The following is a 23985-nucleotide window of genomic DNA, read 5'->3' as shown; positions in this document are numbered from 1 at the left end:
AAAATGCACAGAATTTTTGAATAAAATTAAACCAATTGAATACCTAGACTCACTTAGCAAATGGCAATAGTAAAAAAAAAAAAGTTTGTGTCAGTGATGAAATTTTCCTTGAGCTTTTGACATATAAGAGGTCATCAATGATCATACTATAAGAATATCCTGTAAGATTCAAAACTGAAACCTTCCTTGTTAGTCCAATAAAAGCTTTTATTGACACCAGGCTCAGCGAATGACAGGTTTTTCAAAGTGTTGATCTATGACGTCACAGGGTATCAAACCCCGCCTCCGCAGAAGAAGATCGACGCCCACTTCAACACTGCCTGTTTAGCCCCGCCCACCGATCCGCGCATTACATAAAACTCATTATAATATGCAAAACTGTTATCCAATCATAGCAGTGGGCGTTTACTTCCAAGTCTTCAATGCGGCCATAAAACTGAGCGTTTCAGGAGCTAGGCTCAAACCCAGGGTAGAATATAACCTATTGCTTATTAATTCTGATGTTTTTGAATGTAAAAACCAAGCGAACGTCATAAGTTGACCCTCAGACAACAATATAAAAAAAAATTAAAACCCAGTTCATCATGATAACCCCTTTAAATTGGTTCCTTGTGGACCTTTAGAGCAGGAAGACAGAAGGACATGAGAATTAAATACTAAAGAATTGATTCTGAAAGTTATGACCACAAATCTAAAAAATAAAAATAAAACAAGAGGATACAACTCGATATATGACTTTAACAGGTACTAAAGACCTGATTCATTTCACTGTGTCAACTCAATTTCGAAGTGCTTTCTAAAAAAAGACATCTGTGCTGCTTTGAGGCTCATTTCTCTGGAAGCGCTCACTTGCGTGCCCAAATATTCAGTCTTTCTTTGCTTCATCGCTTCATTCTTTGATAACAATCCAACCTATACAGTGAGACAGATGGCAAACGGAGGCCACGTCACCTCAGTAATATAGTCGAGACCCAGCTGTGGTAATTTTTAAGGATGCTGTCTGGAATCCCCCGGCGTCTGCGTGTGGCCTTACAGTAAAACCGTTCTGGAGCTGGAATCTGGGCTCGGAATAATGCTGACGCTCCGATATGAGACGTACCTTTGGTCTACAACTAAACGGTTCCACTGATTAGTAAATTAGCCGTTTTAGCCAAAAATAAAAGAGTCAGTCCTCTTGAACTTGCTCAAGATCACAATAATGATGAGTTCGACTTCGAACCCACAATCTTTCAGTTACAAGTCCAGATTTTTAACTTAAAGGAAAACATTTTTGGGAAATAGGCTCATTCTCCAGCTCCCCGAGAGTTAAACAGTTTTACCGTTTTCTAATCCATTCAGCCGAACGCCGGGTCTGGCGGTAGCACTTTTAGCATATAGCATAGATCATTGAATCTGATTAGACCGTTAGCATCTCTCTCAAAAAAATGACCAAAGAGTTTCGATATTTTTCCTATTTAAAACGTGACTCTTCAGTAGTTACATTGTGTACTAACCGACAGAAAATGAAAAGTTGTGATTTTCTAGGCCAACATGACTAGGAACTAAACTCTCATTCCTGCGTAATAATCAAGGAACTGCCGCCGTACCAGCAGCGCAATGATATTAATTACAAAGTTAGTGCCGGTGACATTGGAAGTTACCGAGTTGGGGTCTATTTTCAAGCTCTGCGTAATAGCATTGCGCCTGATGCACCCATGGTACAGCAAACATCGCAACTTTTCATTTTCCGTCGGTCTTAAGGCCATTGCACACTGAGTCCGAAATTTTCGTATTGATGATTCGGTGGCTCTGAATTGTCAAAGCACCATTCAAACTGCTTGTTACGGATGCGAAAAGTTTCGGAGGCAGTGTGTAAGCATGATTGACATATCGTGAGGTCGTATTTATTTTTTAACGTGCGAAAATTTCGAATGCGAATTTCGGACTCAGTGTGCAATGGCCTTTAGTACACGATGTAACTACACTAAAAAATGCTGGGTTGTTTTAACTCAATTTTGGGTCAAATATGGACCAAACCCAGCCATTGGGTCAAATTTTTAAATTGCATTTTTGATCCAACGTTTGGGTTTGTCCATATTTGACCCAAATTTGGGTTAAAACAACCCAGCATTTTTTAGAGTGTACAGAAGAGTCAAGTTTTAAATAGGAAAAATATCAAAACTCTTTGGTCATTTTTTTGAGAGAGATGCTAACGGTCTAATCAGATTCAATGATTATGCTAAGCTATGCTAAAAGTGCTACTGCCAGACCCGGAGATCGGCTGAATGGATTCGAAAACGGTAAAACTGTTTAACTCTAAAGCAGTTAAAAAATTAGCATATTACCAAAAAAAGTGAAGTGTTCCTTTAGAGACCACTGGTTTAAACCTTAGAAACACCGAATACAGCAGCTTGACGCAGGTCGCTTAACTACCCTGTGCATCTGTTAAACTGCACCATTAATTACAACTAATCACTAATTAGTCATCTGGCTGACACCTTTACCCAACCCAACAGCTCATCCGAAATGGGTCAGTCCTCAAGGGGTAACCTGCGGTTAAGTGTCTCAATCAAAGCCTTAATGGTAATTAGTATGGATTAACCTCTCTGGGGTTTGAACCTACAACCTTTTTCAAGCAGCCCTTATATTTAACCACTACGCCAAAGCACATGCGATTGGATGTCATTATTACAAATCTGTGGTCTGGATTTACAGACAAAAGTAAGCAAGGGGAATTCAGATTCAGTTAGACACTTTTTGAGACATCTCAATGTCAAAAAGTATTCAAATTCACCCTATATACCCTGGTAATGAATGGTTAAAATATGCATGAACAATATTTTTACATGATAATCAATTTACCTCCAACAATACCATGCCAAAAACATGATATTATGGTAGGGCCAACTGCAATCTTCTAGAATAGGCTGTGTGCAAATTCAAAACCTAATGGACAGCCAACCTTGGCTTATGTCTAAAAAACATAGTATTACCATGGTACTTTATTGGTAGTGAAGTTTTGAAGAAGTTTGGTGATTATCCAGTGCCCCAGATTGGCTTTAATGTTCTATATATACAATATAGTATGTTTTTTCCCCATTATACTCCACTTATTTCCAACAATACCATGACATTGCCAGGTACATGTACAAAAAAACATGGTATTTTGGTGAGGTCACTCATGTTGTGCTAAATGTCATACTCTACTACAATAGAAACATAGTATTATTACCATGGGACTTTATTGTTAGTGGTCAGCAGTTTGCTGGTCATTACTTATTTGACACGGTAAGTTATTAGACAAGAGTATTAGTCTAGTCAAGCATAAGAAACTAGATTAAAAAGTTTGTAGACAAACTTTGAAGTTGGCTTGAAAAAGCCTAGCCAGAGTTTTAAGTAGTTTTAACAGCTTTAAGTTTGAAGGTTTTCAGTCGTAATAGTTTTAGGTTCTAGTTTTGTAGTTTTAAAACATAGATAGATAGATAGATAGATAGATAGATATATAGATAGATAGATAGATAGATAGATAGATAGATAGATAGATAGATAGATATAGGACTAGAAATATTAGATAGATAGATAGATGGATAGATAGATAGATAGATAGATAGATAGATAGATAGATAGATAGATAGATAGAGGACTAGAAATATTAGATAGATAGATAGATAGATAGATAGATAGATAGATAGATAGATAGATAGATAGATAGATAATGGAAGTGTAAATTAGTCTCAATGGCTTAGAAATAGTAAGTTACATAGAAAGGGAGCTAATGGAGTCTAACGAGCCTCTCCAACTGTTAAAATTTGAATTTTGAGTTTCAACAGTCTCAAGTAAATGATTGGGTAGTTAAGTTTTGTAGAGATATTACCTGTGAGAAGTCTTCATCACTCAGCAGGTGCGCGTCTCGAGCCTTGAAGCAGTTCTGGCATTTACTCTTGTTGAAAATATTGGCCTGAAATTTTCGGCAGGCGTTATCTTTCGCTGACATACTCTGTGCCATGAGAGTGTGTTTGTGTTCCCGTTTTCCCGTTATTTTAAAAACTGCGCAATAATTCCACCGGAGAGTCCTCCCCCGCGCGATGCAGTCCGACCCTCATCACAAACTCACTGCGATAATCATTTATTTATGCACAGTCATCTGACAGGACCCACACTAAGGGGACAATAATAATAGTAACAATAAAATTAATAATAATATAATTAATTTAGCCAAAAAGTTTTAATTTAGCCAAGCTCTCTTGGATTGATTTCTTTAGGGATTCAGTCCGGGACATTCCGCGCTCTCGATCCATGCGCGTCCCCGATCCCCCGCAGGCACACGGACGCGCGCTGATGCGTTACAGTGCGAGTTCCAAAATAATGTGGCAAACTTGTACAAACACTCAAAGTAAATGGTGATGGAGAGGAGGTGTTTACTTTCCACTAGCTCACAGCTTCCGACGAACCTTTCAGCGATACGTGAAGACAACTATCCCGAAACTCCATGATGTGGAACAGTGTGGATTCTACAGAGAGTTTCTGTTACAAAGACGGATTTTTGCAGGTTTGGATGGGCACGGTGGGTCCGTTTCCCACGGTCACAGCTGATCACACGGGTTCTCCACACATACTACACACTCAACACACATACACACGCAGGAATGAAGGGGGGCGGGGCACGACTTAACTGACATGTTGCGTAAACCAATCACAATAAGGGACACGCCTACTATTTGTAGTCAGAGTGCGTCAGCGTCCAATCAGATTGTTCAATCACACTGATTTTATGGAATAACAAGAATCAAGGTCGGTGGACTGGGCACGGTGTAAACTGAAGTTATTTAAACTTACAAGCAGGATCTTATATGCATTAAAACTGTGTTTTAGTGATTTCGTCCGGTTATAAAGTGAAAAATGACGACACTAAATAATGCATGCGTTAAGATATTTGATAACTATCCATGTAACGCCCCCAGACAGTGACCAATCCTACCTGAGAGGCTCTCTAGTGCCCCCGTTTGGCTTAAATGTGGAATGAGAGCCTGGATTAAAAAATATATTAAAATATTTTAAATGGCATTTCATTGTATAATAAAATAATGCTAATTATATATTTTAAAATAATGATTTTTATTATATTATATTAGTATATCCTAAGTTAAAAAACCTAAAACTTAGTATATCTCAAGTAAAAAACGTAAACTATATATTTATAATTTTATTATATAATATATATATTTTTTAAAATCAGTTTTTGCGCATATATATAGCAATTGTTCAATGAAATTTCAAAAAGTAATATTTGTAATCTCTTGGTGGCATAATTTTTATTTATTTTTTGTAAAAAAGAAAAGAAAATTTAAAGCCTAAAAATTAGCAAAATGTATATTATTCAATCATAGACATATTATTACCAGTATAAAATGTAAAAAAAATTAATACCAGTATTAAAAATTGAATCTGATCAATTTCACCACGTTTTAAAAATGACATAACAGTAAATTTACAGATAGAAACCTCTGATTTCCTCAATTAGTCAGACAATAACATTCTTCATACGTGACAAAGCAGATGTTTGTTTGTCTGACATTATAAAACAGATACCATACCAGCTTCCTCAATAAAAAGAATGATGATTCATTTAAGTGACAGGCAAGACTAGTTTAGGAATGGCCTAAACTCATGTTAGAGATAATACTGAACTTTATATGACACACTTTACGAGAGCACATGCGTTTTCCTTTAATAACGTCCAATGTCCCAGAGTAAGGTAGAAGAGAGACATAAGGTGTTCTACGTCCTGTTGATGGAGGGAGCGTTGCTGATGTCCTCGTTGTCCTCCTCATTCATCAGCGGTTCTCTGTCTGTCTGAGCGGGACTCGGAGCCGAGGATCTCTTCGTGGACTTATTGAGAGTGCTTCCCTGTAAACACACACGTGTGTCATTGCATATAAATAAAGCTGTAAACATAAAACTGTTCATATTCTACTTAATTTTATCTGTCGATTAAAATTATGATTTTTTTTTTCCTTTGGTATAAAATGCACTGATTATTAGTCACAATAAGATCAGAAATGTACATAACAAGTAAATAGGGTTCATTTTCAGTTCATTTTCACTGCATTAGGTCATGAACAACACTGTCACAGCAGTGGACTCTATTAAAATGGACTGATACGCTTTCAAAGCCAAAAATAACCTCTGCTATTCCAAAGTACTGTTGACTCAAAACTCAGTTCATGTGTCAGGCGTCACGATCGGACTATAAAACACCGATATCAGTTTCTCTATCAGCGTTACTCATTTCTGACAAATGATGTAGTAAAAGACAGATTAAGAAAAGCTGTAAAATGTCCATTTCAAAGAAGTTTGTAAATGGAAAACGCTTAGGTGGGTACGTTGAAAAATTGTATGTAATTAAGTCCAAAAAGAGAAGAAGCTCACACATGTAATCATACAATTTCTTAAAATTAGAATGGTTTTGCATTTAGAAAGCATTTGTAGCATTTATTTTTTTAAAAAGAATAAAAATTTAATATTATATACTGTGTGTATTACTGTAAATACTTTAAAATATTAAAATAAATATTTTTACAGTAATTGTGGAATACATTTTCAAAAAGGAACAATATTTTTAGTCCCTTGGTGGCATAAAACTACTATAAAAACCTAAAAATTGAGAAATAGTTTTGGGATAAATCTTCTATGATTATGTGTGCAAGCTTTCCTCTTGTCGGACTTAACTATTGATGGAGACAAATCGAGGCGAATCGAGCTTTTCAGGCTCTGAGAGAACCATATAATTATGCCGGTCAAGGTTGCTGAAATCATACTTCCTTGAACATCATACCGATGTGAAGTGTCACTCGACTCGTCCTGCTCGCCCTCGCTCTGTGTTCTGCAAACTCCTCACAGATCTCGTCTGTTCATACTGTTGCTATGGTTACCTGAGGTTACCCATCTATGATGGGATCTATGGTGATTCAGAGAGATGTGGCGACAGTGGGCGTGTGTGTGTGTGTGTGTGTGTGTGTTACCTGTCTGTAGTCAACGATGTTGAGTATTGCAGAGGTGATTATGCAACTGATGGTATTGGCCAACATGAAGATCATCATATATTGCCATCTCCACAGCGGGATCTTAACATCACTGACACACAAAACACATATTATGGTATAGACACGGTACAATACAGTAAATATATTGTGTGTGTGTGTATATATATATATATATATAGAAGAAACAAGTTGTATATCTGTGTAATTATATATTTATTTATTTATATGTATATATGTGTGTACTGTATGTATACAACTTGTTTTTTCTATTGACTTCAATATACATATTTTAAAATAATATAAGGTATTTTAGACCTTTAGAAGTAGTGCGGCAAAATATCTATAAATGTGTGTGTAATCTATACTTGTGTGTAATCTATACTTAGATGATGATCATGTGATATTGAAAACTTTAATCTTTAATCTAATATTTTTAACTATTTTATTTTTATGGCTTCTGAATGAAGACTTCTGAATATTTTTTTATCTTGAAGGAGATTGTGTGTGGGTGCAGAATATCATAATACTGTGCCTTGTCCAAAATACATTGTAATATTTTTTGTTAGTATAATGCAATGTGCAATGAACATAAATGTCACCTTGACTTGGTGCCCAGTATCTGTCCCACCACCAGATTGGAAATGCCGATGCCAATCATCTGTATGGATGTGGCCAATCCCATCGCAGTGCCCAGCGTGGCTTGAGGCACCACCAGCGGGATGGAAGGCCACATGCTCGCCTACAGCACATAAACGCAATAGAAAACATGTGAAAAACCTGCCAGTCCAACAGCAAGAATCAAACATGTACATTAACCTGTAGACCCTGGATCACAAAACCAGTCACATGTCGCACGGGTATATCTGTGGCAATATCCAACAATACATTGTATGGGTCAAAATTATAGATTTCTCTTTTATGCCAAAAATCATTAGGATATTAAGTAAAGATCATGTTCCATGAAGATATTTTGTAAATTTCCTACCGTAAATATATAAAACATGTATTTTTGTGAGTGAATGCAGCACAATCGTGAACATAAATGCACAACTTTAAAGGAGATTTTCTCAATGTTTTGATTTTTTTGCACCCTCAGATTCCAGATTTTCAATAGTTGTGTCTCGACCAAATATTGTCATATCCTAACAAACCACACATCAATGGAAAGCTTATTTGTTCTTATAAATTTCGATTATAATCTCAATTTCAAAATTGTGACCAATGTGACTGGTTTTGTGGTCCAAGGTCACATATTCTTCTTTTGTTTTACTTTATCTGCAAAACAACTGAATTCAGAATATTGGCACAATATGTTCAAAGTAAATTGCAACAACACACAAACACAAGAGAAAAAAAGATGGAAAAAGTCTAACCCTGAAATATAATTTGGTGTATTTTTCTTTTCTAGTTACCTAGAGGAAAACCTATACAAAAAGTGGCACAGCTTACCCCACTCTGCCTTATTAAGCTTGCATGAACATCTCAAATTTCTCATATTTGAAAATGTCAGCATCGACTTCAGTAATTGGAGAATGCTGAATACTTCAACCAATCACAAGCTCTCTTACAGTGTTTGCTGACCACATATTTGAGCATGCTGCAATACTCCAATAACACTGTATAGTTCAATCCATAGTGTGTGTGTGTGTGTGTGTGTGTGTGTGTGTGTGTGTGTGTGTGTGTGTGTGTGTGTGTGTGTGTGTGTGATACTCACAGCAGCGAATGAGTAAGTGATGCCGAGCCAGATGGTTGATACGAGAGGAGGGACGAACGTGAAGGCCAGCAGTCCAAACACAGGCAGTGTCAACACGGCACAGAGCCCTGCAAACACACCGCGCAGACCCACATAGTCCTACCACACACACACAGAAACAATGCGTTCATGTTTTCAAAAGAACATTTTTCTACTCACCAAGGCTGCATTGTTTTGATAAAAAAATACAGTAAAATAATTAATATTGTGAAATATTATTACAATTCAAATGAACTGTTTTCTATTGTGATATATTTTAAAATATAATTTGATCAAAGCTGAATTTTCAGCATCATTACTCCAGTCTTCAGTGTCACATGATCCTTCAGAAATCAGTATAATATGATGATTTGCTGCTCAAGAAACATTTCTGATTATTATCAATGTTAAAAACAGTTGTTTTTGTGGAAACCGTTCTTCGCTAAATTTCAAAAGAACAGCATTTATTTGAAAAGGAAATCTTTTGTAACATTATAAATATCTTTACTGTCACATTTGATCAATTTAATGCATCCTTGCTGAATACAAGTATTAATTCATTTAAAAAGAAAAACGTTTGAACAGTAGTGCATGCCTGTGTGTGTCAGCATCTGTGGAGTGTATGTCTGTGTAATAGTGAGTGTTAGTTAGACGTACGATGAGGATGCCGACCGCAGCCGACAGCACCAGTGAACTGTCATACACAGCGCCCGCGATGTACGCCGCCTCCTTCTGACTGTACCCGCTGTATTTATCCTGGATGAACTTACTAAAAACACACACAGCAACACATGAACAACGTGTACGAACCCAGTTTAATCTAGAAACATTTATGTGCTTCATGACTGTACCTGGCATCAGCGATGAAGGGGAAGATGCCGTTATAAAAGAACATGATGGTAAGAACCAGCAGCCAGTATCTGAGAGACAGACTCTTCACATCCTGAACTCTCTACATACAAAAACACACAATATATACCAGCTGTATCACTACAACAAGTTATCATCAATGTGAAAATACTATACATGCATACTATATATATAGTAGTCAACATTAGAAGTGGATCAAATAAATTTCATCAAAGTTGCCCTAGAACGGGTATTGTTAAAAATCCATGTACCGTAAAACTTTGATGAAAGGTTTTGATCCACTTCAAATGTTGACTACTGTATATGTGACCCTGGATCACAAAACCAGTCACGAGTCGCACGGGTACAGTATATCTGTGGCAATAGCCAACAATACACTGTATGGGTCAAAATTATCGATTTTTCTTTTATGCCAAAAATCATTAGGATATTAAGTAAAGATTATGTTCCATGAAGATATTTAGTAAATTTCCTACCGTAAATATATAAAACATGTATTTTTGAGAGTGAATGCAGCACAATCGTGAACATAAATGCACAACTTTAAAGGAGATTTTCTCAATGTTTCGCTTTTTTTGCATCCTCAGATTCCAGATTTTCAATAGTTTTATATCGGACAAATATTGTCCTATCCTAACAAACCATACATCAATGGAAAGCTTATTTTTTCAGCTTTCATATGATGTATAAATCTCAATTTCATAAAATTGACACATAAGACTGGTTTTGTTGGTCACATATATCATTATTATATTATACTCCAGCAATAGTAAAACTAGTGTACTGTTGTAGTATGCCATTCTAAACATAACCTTTGCCATCTATATCTGTGTCTCACCACTTTGCGTGACTCCTCCTGAATCACTCCATCCAACCCCAGCTGCTTCATGCCCATCCTATCCAGAACACTGACCGTTACAGCCGACAGGAACCCAAGAACACACAGTAACGTGCCTGTACACACAAAACAGATGCATGTGTGTTTCCAATATTCCCAGGAGGACGCCAAATCCAAGGTTAGCTGTTGCATGTTGTGTTTCTTACCTCCCCACAGCGTCCACTGCATACCGTACTGAGACTCAAACCTCTGCGTGAGGAAGAAGTTCAGAACCGAGCCCAACCGAGAGAAGGCCAGGGTCAGTCCAAACGCCAGAGCCAGCTCCTTCCCGCGGAACCAGAACGCCGTGATACGGTTCTGGACAACTGAGAAAAGAAGAGAGACACATGAGATTCAGTGTGGCTTTCTCATTGGTGCTCTTTTCATGGGTGAGTTTGTAAAGTCTTTGGTAATGACAGCCCTCGTTTACTGAGCGAGTAAAGAATCAGAGCATATAAAATAGCCAGCCAATGCATGGAAATTAATTTTAAAATGTTTTATATTTTGTGATATTTTTGAGCTAGATAAAAGGAGACTAAATAACCAATATACTAAATGATTATCCAATTTAATAACCTCATGGTCAAAGAGACATCAGTCGAAAAGGAAAGTCATTTCAAAGGAAGATTTTCAGTAAAGATTGAAAGAATTATGTTTTTCTTTGGAACAGCAAGCACATATGAGACATATAAGACCAGAAATAAATATGGTCACTTTAGACTCACATTAAACGTAACGTGCAGAAACCCCCATTAGTAGGTAAAACGGGTGGGGAAAAAATTATGAGAATTTTCATTAGAATATGAAATAAGTAATTTTGTCATTTATAGTCATTTTTGCAATTAATTTTGGTGCCACTTGTGGTGCAGAAATTACTTTAGAGTTAATTTACTTTACAATAATTTGCTTTACTTTATTACTTTGTTTTTGATTTTATTATTTTTTATTCTTAATCCTTTAACCCTTGATCCTTTCTTTTCTATATACACTCGGGTACTATACGGTTATCCGGACCACACGATGGCCTACCCCTAACCCCGCCCCTAAACCTACCGGTCACTGGGGTTAAGACCAATCATACGATGGCCTACCCCTAACCCCGCCCCTAAACCTACCGGTCACTGGGGTTAAGACCAATCATACGATGGCCTACCCCTAACCCCGCCCCTAAACCTACCGGTCACTGGGGTTAAGACCAATCATACGATGGCCTACCCCTAACCCCGCCCCTAAACCTACCGGTCACTGGGGTTAAGACCAATCATATGATGGCCTTCCCCTAACCCCGCCCCTAAACCTACTGGTCACTGGGGTTAAGACCAATCATATGATGGCCTTCCCCTAACCCCGCCCCTAAACCTACCGGTCACTGGGGTTAAGACCAATCATATGATGGCCTTCCCCTAACCCCGCCCCTAAACCTACCGGTCACTGGGGTTAAGACCAATCATACAATGGCCTACCCCTAACCCCGCCCCTAAACCTACCGGTCACTGGGGTTAAGACCAATCATATGATGGCCTTCCCCTAACCCCGCCCCTAAACCTACCCGTCACTGGGGTTAAGACCAATCAGGGATGACTATACGGACTATACGGGACTAAAAGACACACGTGTGGTCCGGATAACCGTATAGTACCTACACTCGTGTACACAGAGTTTCTGAAAACCACAACAAATTCCTGTGCATACTTGGCGAATTAAGCTCTGAATCTGAATTTATAACAAAAGATATGGCGTTTCTAGAGTTAAACCCCAGCACAATGTCAGTGGTGTTACGGGTGAATATCTGGTGTCATACTGGTCAGGGATCCGTTTCCAGATCCAAACAGAAGTCGTCCAGTCAACATGAGGGGCAACAGGTACGTCGTGCCCTTATAATGAGACCCCAATGCAAAGATTGCTGAGCCCAACACAGTCAGGAAGGAGAAGAGAAAAACGCCAACTACAGGAGAGAAAACACAAACACTTATGTTAAACACACACACACACACACGTCTTCAAGATAGAATACTGAATATTGACAAAATCAGACGGATTTCAAAACTAAGCTTGTTAAAGAAAAAGGAAATCCATTCCAACTTACAGCGGTTTCCCAACTTATCAATGAGGAATCCCGCCATGATGACCACCACAGCATTCCTGGGAAAACAAGACGGTGACAGACAGTAATTAAATTCTGGGTGAGAGTGTGTGAGTCAGGGATATTATAGAGAAATAATTATTTAAAAAAAACAAAACCAATTAGATAAACATGAACTGAAATATGATAGTATGCCAATGATACTAAAATAACAGTGGTGTGAGTCTCACGTCCAGGCGTAGACGGCGTAGAGCAGGTTATACTCCTGTGGTGTCATTCCCAAACCTTCCACACACGTTCCTGTGCCATTACCAGTGCCGTTACTCACTGTCCCGTTCGAACATGTCAAGTTCTGTAGGAAACAACACAGTCTGTGCATTCAGGGCCTTACTTTTCTGACCTAGAGCCTAAAACAGGGAGGTTTATAATATTTGTTACTCTCATGATGTTAAAGGGGTCATATCATACATTATTTTATTATATTAGTAAAGACTTTTACCCGTAAAACTGTCATAATTTCGTTTTTTCATGGTTATTTGGCTATTTATGACATGGCTTCATGTTATTTTACTCTTATATTTAGTTCTTCTGTTGTTTGGAACAATTTTATTGATCCTGCTCTCTCCTCATTACCTCACTGTGACTGGACGGGCCAAGTTTCTGGTCACTCAATAGATCAATAGTATTTATCTGTCAGCCTTCGGAAAGTCACAGAAGTTTATGCAGCTCATTTTCAACAAATGCTCTGTAGTTTATGTGAATATACATAAACTAAAATTTCATGTATCTCAAAATATCAGAGCAAATTTGATTTCTCATAATATGACCCCTTTAAAACTGCCTAAACTAGGATTAAGCGATGTGAAAGTGAGGTCAGAGGTCAGTAAGTTGCTCCTCACCCCCTGAAACTGCTCCTGCAGGACACTGGGAATGTCAAAGCAGAAATAAGATCCGAAAGTCAGCATACAGTTAAAAAACAGGACCACGAACCGGTAGTAGGCTGTAAATACACACATTAACACACCAAAATACACATATATTCACACACAGAGAGAGAAAGAGAAGAATTAATCATCATGTGTCAGGTTACATCTTAGCTAACACAGAAAACAACACTTGTGAGCTATGAATCTCTAATGAATTATGATTTTTAATGTGCATGAAACTAGATTTAACATTAAATCAATCACATCTGTCTTTGTTTACAAACTGAGAGCTCATTCAAATGGCTCAAAATTCACAAACATTCTGAAACATAAGTGAAATTATTAATTTACCTTGTTCTGCTGCTTTGGCCATCTCGACCCCAGATAAATCTCCGCAGTCTTCCCATATAACGACAATCTAGTGTGATTTGTATTTATGTTTATGTGGCCCAGTCAGGAGGCGATCTTCAAACTGTGCAGCTTGTCCAGGAGCAGTCGCTATTTGCTGATCTATAAATCATAATAAAATAGTAAATGCTCCAAACTGCAGGAACAGTCGATCCAGGTTTTCTAACGGACTGTTTTCCTCATTTAGCGTTACGTCATAGCCTGGGCGGCATGTCATGTGACTGAGCAGATGACGTTGTTTTTCTCAGCGCTGACACAGCACTTAGTGATGATTGGGTTGATAATAGATAATTTAATCATGTGTGTTTGATCACGCACGCTTTAAACAAAACAGTGCCCATTCTCATGACATATTTACGGAAATAAAGTGTATTTATATAGGACATTTCACACGCTTTTAAAGCGTCTTAAAAAGACCAAATGGTTAATTATATATAGGACATACTGAAATCAAAATAACTGAATATGTAAACATTTAAACTTTTAATATCCAGCTATAAAATAAAAATAAAAATAATATAAGAATCTGACTTTACTGCATTTCCCCCAAAACTTCTAATCATTTTTGAAACGCAATCCGTACTAATATTGTCCCTCTCGCCGTCCCATATTTGTTTACATTCGCAGCCTGCAAACTGACAGCGGAGGGTACACTAAAAGAATAAAACACAATAATGATAAACTAGTCAGGTTTACTAGTCGCACATAATGACCCGATTATCATATAACACACTGTAATTTAAGTATATTATAGATTATATAGTATATTTATGGTTATACTAAAAGACCGGTAGCTGATTTAAAGGGATGTCAGCCGTACATAGAGCAAACACGTGGGACATTTCAGATTCGGAAAATGAGAGTGATGACATTAAAGCATCATCATCATCATGTGTAATACTCGATCAGAACACGTCTATAAATGAATCAAACACTTCTTCACCCTCAGCCCGGGCGGAGGACGGCAGCATCAGCCCGGAGGGAGTGAAGATCTCCGGCAGGAGGAGGACGAGGAGGAGGACGAGAGAGGAGGTGCTGGAGGAGCTGGAGACGAGAACAGCTGCCAAAGAGAGACGGAGAGAGGAGAAGGACAAACTCAAAGAGAAGAAACTACAAGAGCAACAGATAAGAAAAGAGGCAGCGGAGAGACTGAACCTGTTAAAACCTGAAAACTTCATCAAGAGTCTGACAGCTCACATTCATGCAGGTGAGAAACAACTTCCTTCCTGACGAGCATCTTGAAAAGTGGAGATGCATGTGTTATTGGTGAAGCTTGATTATATACACGGTTATTGTGTTTCTTAACTGAGTTTAATCTCTCTGTAGTGCTGTTGCAGGATGCAGGCTGTGATGTGTTGCTCAGGACTCTTGATGGGTTGCAGTGGAGGAACCGGATAGAGAATCAAGGTCTTCCTAACAGCATCCGCTGGACACAACAAGCCCTTCAGGTCACTAGTAACTCAGACTTTTGCTTCTGTCCATTAGAGGTATAGCAGAGCTGCCAGGTTGCATTATTATTGTGGCAAGGGCTCATTAATGTCCCAGCAAGTGTTTGTTCTCTATGTGTGTGTTGTACACAGCAGACTGAGGACGAGGATGAAGATGGAGTTATTGAAGAAGATCAGGTCCTGATGGTGATCTCCCATAATGAGTTAGAGGACATGGTGATGTCACATAAAACAGTGACCAATCAGTCGGTCAGTCATTATTATATCATTATAATATATATATATATATTGTAAAAAAAGATTAGTTGACTCAACTTAACTAAGTCAAGTCATCTTGTTGCTTTGACTGAGTTAATTTGAGTCAACTTATAGTGTCAAGTTTATGCATCAATTCGTGTTTTGAAGTGTAATAAACTTGACACTATAAGTTGACTCAAATTAACTCAGTCAAAGCAACAAGAGGACTTGACTTAGTTAAGTTGAGTCAACTAATCTTTTTTTACAATATATATATATATATATATGATATAATAATCTCCATCATTCTAGGCTCTTACTGGTGATATGTATGAGGGGGCGGAGTCTCAGTTGGATCATCTATATAAGTACTTGACCAGAACTGCAGGGAAAGTTGTCACAATTCTAGTGATGATCGGTCATCAGCAACGGTAAACACACAATCTCTCAAATCAGCTTATATTTAATGTTAAATCTCATAATATGAAGCGATATAATGGTCGTTTCTAAGTGTGTGTGTGTCTGTGTGCAGATCAGGATCTTGGGGTGAAGATGATTTTGACCTTCACCTCGATCAGCATCATCTGGACACAGAAGAGGTCAGATAAGTCCATCATCGCCCCTTGTCATTTTCCAGTAATGTAACCTTCCAGTAACCATGCCTTGTTTCTGTGATGAGCAGCTGTTGGTTCACCTCCAGCTCTACTGGAATGTGGCGGTTCACTTCCTGTTGGGCTGGCAGGAAGTGACCGATCATGTGGTTGCACTTACCAAGGCTTTATCTAAGAGACCTTACAAGTGAGTTTTACACAGAAATCACACAAAATAAGCCCTGGGTTTACTTTTTTTCTGTTTTAGTGTTTTTGTATTTTATCTTTTGGCAATTATTCATGGTTCTTATTAACTGTTATTAATAAGAATACAATTAGGGAACTTGTCCAAATCAAATTAGGGAACTAACTGCTGCATAATATTAATTATGAATTTCTTTTAGTGTGTCATTATGCAGAAGATTCTTTCATCAACAATTTCAAACAGACTTTTAATCACTCTTAAAACTAGATTTGATCAAGTGGTATTGACCAGATGTCGTATAGATCATACAAGTTTGACTTAGACCCCATCTATGCATGTTTTGTAAGATTCCCCTCTTTGTTAAACATATTTTATTGGACTGTACAAGTAGAATGCTCTTATATGAAGTTATTTCACTTATTTAGTAAGATTATACCTGAAAAGGTTTTGGAGATTTTATGATATATTAATTAAAAAAATAAATATATATATATATAATATGACTTGTGTTTGTTTGCTTGGTTTTATTGTATTTATGTGATATTTGTATTTTTGTAATTGAATTGTTGCCATGAAAATAGCCTTAGTTGCTGACATAGCATTAAATAAAACGATCTATCTATCTATCTTTCGTCAACTATAGCTGTAGTGTGTTTTTGTTGTCAGGGCGTTGTGTGGCGACCCTGATCTGGGCTTCTGCATGGACGGCTCGTGGTCAGCGGGCGTGCGAGTGGACAGAGACGGCCACGGTCTCGCGCAGGTGTGGACACGTCAGATACAGCAGCTGAACCGCGTCAGTCCAGCCATGGCCAAAGCCGTGACGAGCGCCTACTCGTCCCCTTCCCTCCTGCTGAAGGTAACGTGTGTTCAGACCAAACCTTCCCACACGGAAGTGACTTAAACTGCGATTCATCGACTGACCGCTAGAGACAGGCTGCAAAAGAGAGTCAATCCCATGTTAAAATGCCCAACTTTACAGCAGAAAATAATATGTTTACAGCCTGGTACAAAAAGTGATTTTGGTCTATATAGCTAATATTGCCCTTCATGAAAACTGTGAGGGGGGGTGAATTTATTTATAATTTATCTTTTCAAATTATATTAAGCCGTTCACCCAAAAAAAACAATTCTGTCATTATTTACTCCCTCTAATGTTCTTCCAAACCTGTATTAATGTCTTTCTTGTGCTGAACACAAAAGAAGATATTTTGAAGAATGTGGCTAACCAGATAGTTGCTGCTCCCCATTGACTTCCATAGTAGGAAAGAAAAATACTATGGAAGTCACTGGGGACCAGCAACTGTTTGGTTACCCACATTCTTCAAAATATCTTCTTTTGTGTTCAGCACTAGAAAGAAATTAATACAGGTTTGGAACAACATTTTATTTTTGGGTGAACTATCCCTTTAAAGGTCTGCATAATTAAGGGCGTGTCTGTTAACTGTCACCTCAGCTAATCCCGCCTTTTTGCCCATTTTCGGTTATTACACGCTGCCAAGATGGCGACGGCCGGCTTTGCCTACTTTGGGCTTCAAAAATGCTCTTCAGAAACCTACGGGTGACATCACGGACACTACGTCCGTATTTTTTTAGTCTATGGTTCAGACTCACACTGAACATCTTTCTTCATTGGCCCTCATTCTCATCCTCTCCTGCTCCAACAGGCCTATGAGGAGCTGCCGTCTGAGGAGGAGCGGCGCAGACTATTGGCTGATCTCACTGTAGTAGGCGGAGCCAAGGAGAGGCGCGTTGGTCCTGAGCTCGCTGGCCGTGTACATCGCCTCCTCACTTCCCAGAATCCTCATCTACTGCTGGATTAGGACCAGTGTGGTCCAATTGTGGAATGAAAAAACTAATTGTGCACTTTATAACCAGCAGACCATACAATAATACTTGAAAAATGTCACATTAAACGTTTTGTTACATTTCAACAATACTAAAATAACTCTGCCTTGGCCTGTGAGCAAAGCACCATATATCTGCCTAGCAACACAATCTATCATGGGTTCGATTGTTATATAGATTCAATGCAACCCTGATTGCACTGTATATTGCTTGGATAAAAGCATCAGTCACATGACTATACATGCAGATCATGTAGGCAGCACAAACACGGTTCAGGATATGTTATGATCAGGAGTTTAATACATGTGAAACATAAAAATCAAAAAGAAGTAAATCAGATTCTTCAAAAAACACGTGCAATAATGAAATGAGCTTTTTTATTGTTGTTTTTTTACTGCAAAACAATGTAATCAGTAAGAAAACATGCAAAAGAGTACAAAATCATTCACTCATCAAATGATGAATCATAATCAGATATTAATCATAAGAGAGGGAGGTTAAACTAATAAATAAAAGTTAAGTGAATAAATACAGAAGGAAGAAAACACAGTCATATCTGAAAATACACAATCTACAGATATGCATTTAGTTGTAATAGCAGAGCTGTAGCTCTCTGGTATTGAATTACGATAAAATATTGTAACGCTTTATTTAACAGACCAGTTGACAGGCACAGATATTGATCTACCGCAGTTCAGTCAGCCTGTGCTGGATTTATAGATGCCAGGAAGTTTTTCATGAGGTTTATGATGTCCTGAGCCCATCTCTCTGAGTCTGAACTCTGAATGAATAAACACAAATGCTGGAGATACTGTACAGCGCCTATATTGAGAATATTTACAGTGTCATTGAACTAATGTTCTGCCTTTGAGGTTTCAGAGAGCTGATGACCAATCAGAGCCAGGCCATAGCTTCAGATTTCAACTAAAAGTAATGTAAAATAAGATGTTTGGCATGTCTTGAGCTACCTTAATATAGGAGATTAATAGGACACTTCTCAAAATAAAGTTCTGAGATGGCGGATGGGGGGGGGGGGGTCACCTGACTAGCAGCATTGGCACTGGAAATGAGCAAGTTTATAAGATATGTAAACCTTCAACCCCATCCTGAACCCTGTAGATAATTGGTAAAAGAAACTTACTAAGAAAAAGGAGGGTGAGTTTGATTCACTAGATTTCGTGACGGTTATAATTCACAAGTCCAGTGAATGAATGTTGATAGTTTGGCAAGGGAGACGACGCAGGGTGAGGTTTTGAGTTGAACAGTGTGGTGTGTGTATTTAAGGAACCGTTCATGTTGCAATGACAATTATGTCATTTACTCATCCTCATGTTGATCCAAAAACCATGTTTTTCTTTCTTCTGTTGGACATGTTAAATGTTCTTCAAGAAGATCTCATACTTGCATGAGGGCTGCACGATTATTAATTATAATTACTAAATAAAGATTATATAATATTTCACTGTAAAATAATAAACATAATTTAATAATAATAGTGCAACTGTAAAATTACAATACTAATATTTATGGTTGTCTTAATTTCGTCATTTTCAAACGTTAAATCATCTTAAGGCTTCTCTTTTGATGGTTTATAAGTACTTCTCTTTACAATTTTGGGAAGATGGTTGCACATGTTGCATTTCTAAATGCACTTTATAAGCGATCCAAACCTAGATATGCATATATGCAGCACATTCATGGATGAGGTACATAACCTGATCCTGAGCCGAAACACGCAGCGCATATATTATGTAAGAATTGTGTATATAATAACCTAATATTGTGAACTGGGTTTTATTTCAACTAATCATGCAGGCCTACTCATACTCATAAATCATATGAGTTTGGACTAACATGAAGGTGAGTAAATGATGAACTCGCCTTATATTTACATGTAAAGTGTCAGGGTCTCATGTCCAGCGGCAGCGTTTCCTCTTGTATGTCTCGAGATCCGAGGAGAAGTCGTCCGAGTCACTCTCAGAGGCGGAGTCAGGCCAAAGGGAGGCGTGGCCTGTTGGAGTGTAGGAGGGGCCGAGAACGCAGGAACCGGTGTGATCCAGTTTACACACAGAACTGAGGTCATTTACCTTACGGCCCTCACTGGGAACAGACAGTGGTGGGTCACAGGAAGCAGAAATATGCTGATATATAGGGTTAGGAAGGGAGTTGAGGTCAGATGTGGGGGCGGAGCCACAGTAGAGGTCAGAAGGTGAGGAGGGATCGAGGTAACAGGTGACATCCATTATAGAGACTGAGTTCTGATAATGTGTGTCATCTGGACATGAAGCAGAATCAGGATATATAGAAGCTTCAAGGCGGGAGGAAGGATCAAGAGGGTCATCTTTACTGCAGTAAGAACCAGGGTTATCAGAGAAGGAACTAGAAATAAAGACAAGGTCAGTGTCAGAGGGATTGTGGGAAGGAAAGGGGCTTGTGTATTTGTCAAAGTTGCCGTCCTCTGTTTGTGTGGCTTTGTCCTCGCTGTTGTCTGCGGATCCGAGGGTCAACACCCACCCCAGCTGGTTAGCCAGCAGCAGACGCAGACCCGGCGGGAGTGGAAGCACGCGCAGCGCGTCTGCGCAGTTCGGCAGGATTTTGCGCAGCTGTGTACAGCACAGGAACTGTAGTGTAGTGGCCGCCGAATGTGAACGGATCAGTTTCATGCTGCTCTTGGCTGCAGTCGAACACACCATCGGATACAGACGCTTATTTTGCAAGTGAGTGGCTGCTATACCTGACAGAACCAAAGGGGATAGATAGATAGATAGATAGATAGATAGATAGATAGATAGATAGATAGATAGACAGACAGACAGACAGACAGACAGACAGACAGACATAGATAGATAGATAGATAGATAGACAGACAGACAGACAGACAGACAGAGATAGATAGATAGATAGATAGATAGATAGATAGACAGACAGACAGACAGACAGACAGACAGACAGACAGACATAGATAGATAGATAGATAGATATTTAGATAAATAGATAGATAGACAGACAGACAGACAGACAGACAGAGATAGATAGATAGATAGATAGATAGATAGACAGATAGATAGATAGATAGATAGATAGATAGATAGATAGATAGATAGATAGATAGATAGACAGACAGAGATAGACAGATAGACAGATAGATAGACAGACAGACAGACAGAGATAGACAGATAGACAGATAGATATTTAGATAAATAGATAGATAGACAGACAGACAGACAGACAGAGATAGATAGATAGATAGATAGATAGATAGATAGATAGATAGATAGACAGACAGACAGACAGACAGACAGACAGACAGACATAGATAGATAGATAGATAGATATTTAGATAAATAGATAGATAGACAGACAGACAGACAGACAGACAGAGATAGATAGATAGATAGATAGATAGATAGATAGATAGATAGATAGATAGATAGATAGATAGATAGATAGATAGATAGATAGATAGACAGACAGAGATAGACAGATAGACAGATAGATAGACAGACAGACAGACAGAGATAGACAGATAGACAGATAGATATTTAGATAAATAGATAGATAGACAGACAGACAGACAGAGATAGATAGATAGATAGATAGATAGATAGATAGATAGATAGATAGATAGATAGATAGACAGATAGATAGATAGATAGATAGATAGAGATAGATAGATAGATAGATAGATAGATAGATAGATAGATAGATAGATAGATAGATAGATAGATAGATAGATAGAAAAATAGATAGGAATTTAGATAGACAGACAGATAGATAGATAGATAGATAGACAGACAGACAGACAGACAGACAGAGATAGACAGATAGACAGATAGATAGATAGATAGATAGATAGATAGATAGATAGATAGATAGACAGACAGATAGATAGATAGATAGATAGATAGATAGATAGATAGATAGATAGATAGATAGATAGATAGATAGATAGATAGATAGATAGATAGATAGAAAAGAAAGATTGTAGTCGCAACAGCAGTTTGAGTAAGAAATACATTCATAAAGGTAAGAGTGCATGTTTGTCTTACCGATGCAGCGCCGGTTCTTGTAGAAGCTCAGGGTGCCGTGCCAGCTGTCCAGATGAACCCCGATAATGGATCCTTGACCGAACCGTGAAGAGAAGTTCACCTTTGACCCCTTATGATGAAGGTGACCTATACCAAGATACACGTAGATTCAAATACAGAGTTAAAAACACACAAGTACCACAAAATACCTCAAATACAGTCAGAAAACCTGCACTGTTAAACACTGGTGTCGGGAAGATTTTTTTAATGTTTTGGAAGAAGTCTCTTCTGCTCAACAAGGCTGCATTTATTTGATCAAAAATATAGTAAAAACAGTAATATTGTGAAATATTATTTAAAATAACGGTTTTCTATGTGAATAGTAAAATGTAATTTATTCCTGTGATCAAAGCTGAATTTTCAGCATCATTACTCCAGTCTTCAGTGTCACATGATCATTCAGAAATCATTCTAATATGAGGATTTGATGCTCAAGAAACATTTGTGATTGATTATTATCAATATTGAAAAGAGATTAAATGAGATTTATTGAAGTCAAAATATTACTTTTAGTCCATTTAGTCATTATTAAGGGTTAACAGGTAGTAATAGGTACAATGATAAATGTTTTTTTACTCATGTATTTTTTATGCAGGTTTTATGCATTTAAATGAATAATATTGAATTAACACGTGACCTCTGACCTCACCTGTGTAGGACAGACCCCAGCTGTCCTCATCAGTGCCCAACAGACTACAGAAACTGTGTTTGAACTGATCCAGGTTCACTTCTGATGTCCCGATACCAACCATCTGGCTCATGAACACACAAGATGCATATTTAAAATATATTTTCACCACTCTTACTAAGACTTTCTAAAACATTTTTAGAAATTACATTATTATCAAGAATGTCTTCATAATAATATAGGCATGTAAAGGTGTTTACTTAGATAATCAGTATTGTAATTGTGACCCTGGATCACAAAACCAGTCACGAGTCGCACGGGTATATTTGTGGCAATATCCAACAATACATTGTATGGGTCAAAATTATAGATTTTTCTTTATTAAGTAAAGATCATGTTCCATGAAGATATTTAGTAAATTTCCTACCGTAAATATATAAAACATGTATTTTTGTGAGTGAATGCAGCACAATCGTGAACATAAATGCACAACTTTAAAGGAGATTTTCTCAATGTTTAAATTTTTTTGGCATCCTCAGATTCCAGATTTTCAATAGTTGTGTCTCGGCCAAATATTGTCCTATCCTAACACACCATACATCAGTGGAAAGCTTCTTTATTCAGCTTTCAGATGATGTATAAATCTCAATTTAAAAAAATGTACCCATGTGACTGGTTTTGTCGTCCAGTTGCATAAACTTGAACATTATGTGAAGACACTTAAGAAGTGTCTTAAGATCTAGTATGACCCACTAGCAGTTAGTCAAGACAATGTTAGTCTTACTTTTCAGTATCAAATTAGACCAATGTACGTTTTTATGTAACTGACAACTGACTTTAAAAAGTTATGAGCAGTCTTAAAGAAAGAAATTCGATGACTAGCTTGTAAGACTAGTCTAACGCAACTGAAGCCAGATCTCACCATATCCGTGCCGTAGACCGGTGAAGTCATCTTGATTTCCCAGAAGTGTTGCCCGTCCGCGAGAGGCTTTGCGCCCCGTATGCCGGCGGTCCCGCAGCTGTACT

The 23985-nt window shown here is 37.9% G+C and overlaps 4 protein-coding genes across 8 annotated transcripts in view; 1 reads left to right on the top strand and 3 right to left on the bottom strand.

Annotated features, from left to right (window-relative positions):
- LOC306992676 (myosin phosphatase Rho interacting protein) overlaps positions 1-4609 on the bottom strand; it is a 56362-nt gene extending 51753 nt beyond the window's left edge. The window contains exon 1 of the mRNA XM_079601802.1: positions 3854-4609. Within this exon, the coding sequence (XP_079457928.1) occupies positions 3854-3985 (132 nt within the window). The 5' untranslated portion in view covers positions 3986-4609. The remainder of the gene's footprint in view (positions 1-3853) is intronic.
- Positions 4610-5208: 599 nt separating this feature from the next.
- mfsd1l (major facilitator superfamily domain containing 1-like) lies at positions 5209-15004 on the bottom strand. Its single transcript, XM_079602225.1, has 14 exons — positions 14862-15004; positions 13862-14020; positions 13484-13584; positions 12815-12936; positions 12588-12643; positions 12303-12446; positions 10669-10827; positions 10463-10578; positions 9606-9706; positions 9412-9523; positions 8737-8874; positions 7622-7761; positions 7002-7113; positions 5209-5886 (listed from the first exon to the last, which is right to left on the bottom strand). The coding sequence occupies exons 2-14, from the start codon at positions 13881-13883 to the stop codon at positions 5758-5760; spliced, it is 1452 nt and encodes a 483-aa protein (XP_079458351.1). The 5' UTR covers positions 13884-14020; positions 14862-15004; the 3' UTR covers positions 5209-5757.
- On the top strand, positions 14516-18638 carry eme2 (essential meiotic structure-specific endonuclease subunit 2). 5 transcript variants are annotated; one of them, XM_079602226.1, is made up of 8 exons: positions 14516-15125; positions 15245-15405; positions 15499-15615; positions 15916-16034; positions 16136-16202; positions 16286-16401; positions 17065-17254; positions 18063-18588. In XM_079602226.1, the coding sequence occupies exons 1-8, from the start codon at positions 14726-14728 to the stop codon at positions 18216-18218; spliced, it is 1326 nt and encodes a 441-aa protein (XP_079458352.1). In that variant the 5' UTR covers positions 14516-14725; the 3' UTR covers positions 18219-18588. The 5 variants fall into 5 exon arrangements, 4 of the variants coding, with proteins under 4 accessions (XP_079458352.1, XP_079458353.1, XP_079458355.1 ...); XM_079602227.1 differs by having other exon boundaries at positions 14518-15125; positions 15502-15615; XM_079602229.1 differs by having other exon boundaries at positions 14526-15125; positions 15245-15366; positions 15502-15615; positions 18063-18638.
- spsb3b (splA/ryanodine receptor domain and SOCS box containing 3b) overlaps positions 18607-23985 on the bottom strand; it is a 10371-nt gene continuing 4992 nt past the window's right edge. The window contains exons 4-7 of the mRNA XM_079602224.1: positions 23882-23985; positions 22981-23083; positions 22293-22418; positions 18607-20977 (exon numbers count right to left, since the gene is read on the bottom strand). The exon at positions 23882-23985 is cut by the window's right edge and continues 84 nt beyond it. Coding sequence (XP_079458350.1) covers positions 20154-20977; positions 22293-22418; positions 22981-23083; positions 23882-23985 — 1157 coding nt within the window. The 3' untranslated portion in view covers positions 18607-20153. The remainder of the gene's footprint in view (positions 20978-22292; positions 22419-22980; positions 23084-23881) is intronic.

The sequence above is a fragment of the Phoxinus phoxinus genome, assembly GCF_949152265.1.
Source record: "Phoxinus phoxinus genome assembly, chromosome: 24".
Lineage (NCBI taxonomy): Eukaryota > Metazoa > Chordata > Actinopteri > Cypriniformes > Leuciscidae > Phoxinus > Phoxinus phoxinus.
The sequence above is the reverse complement of the archived record's forward strand: the minus strand, read 5'-3'. Positions and strand labels throughout refer to the sequence as shown.

Excerpts from the sequence above, each read along its gene's own strand:
- mfsd1l (XM_079602225.1), bottom strand. The coding sequence starts at position 13,883 with ATGGCCAAAGCAGCAGAACAAG. Across the intron at positions 10,579-10,668 it reads GCAGTGGACGCTGTGGGGAG|GCACGTTACTGTGTGTTCTT; the intron begins GTAAGAAACACA and ends TTGTGTGTACAG. Across the intron at positions 7,762-8,736 it reads TCACTTACTCATTCGCTGCT|GCGAGCATGTGGCCTTCCAT; the intron begins GTGAGTATCACA and ends TATGTGCTGTAG.
- eme2 (XM_079602226.1), top strand. The coding sequence starts at position 14,726 with ATGTCAGCCGTACATAGAGCAAACACGTGGGACATTTCAGATTCGGAA. Across the intron at positions 15,126-15,244 it reads GACAGCTCACATTCATGCAG|TGCTGTTGCAGGATGCAGGC; the intron begins GTGAGAAACAAC and ends ATCTCTCTGTAG. Across the intron at positions 17,255-18,062 it reads CCCCTTCCCTCCTGCTGAAG|GCCTATGAGGAGCTGCCGTC; the intron begins GTAACGTGTGTT and ends CTGCTCCAACAG.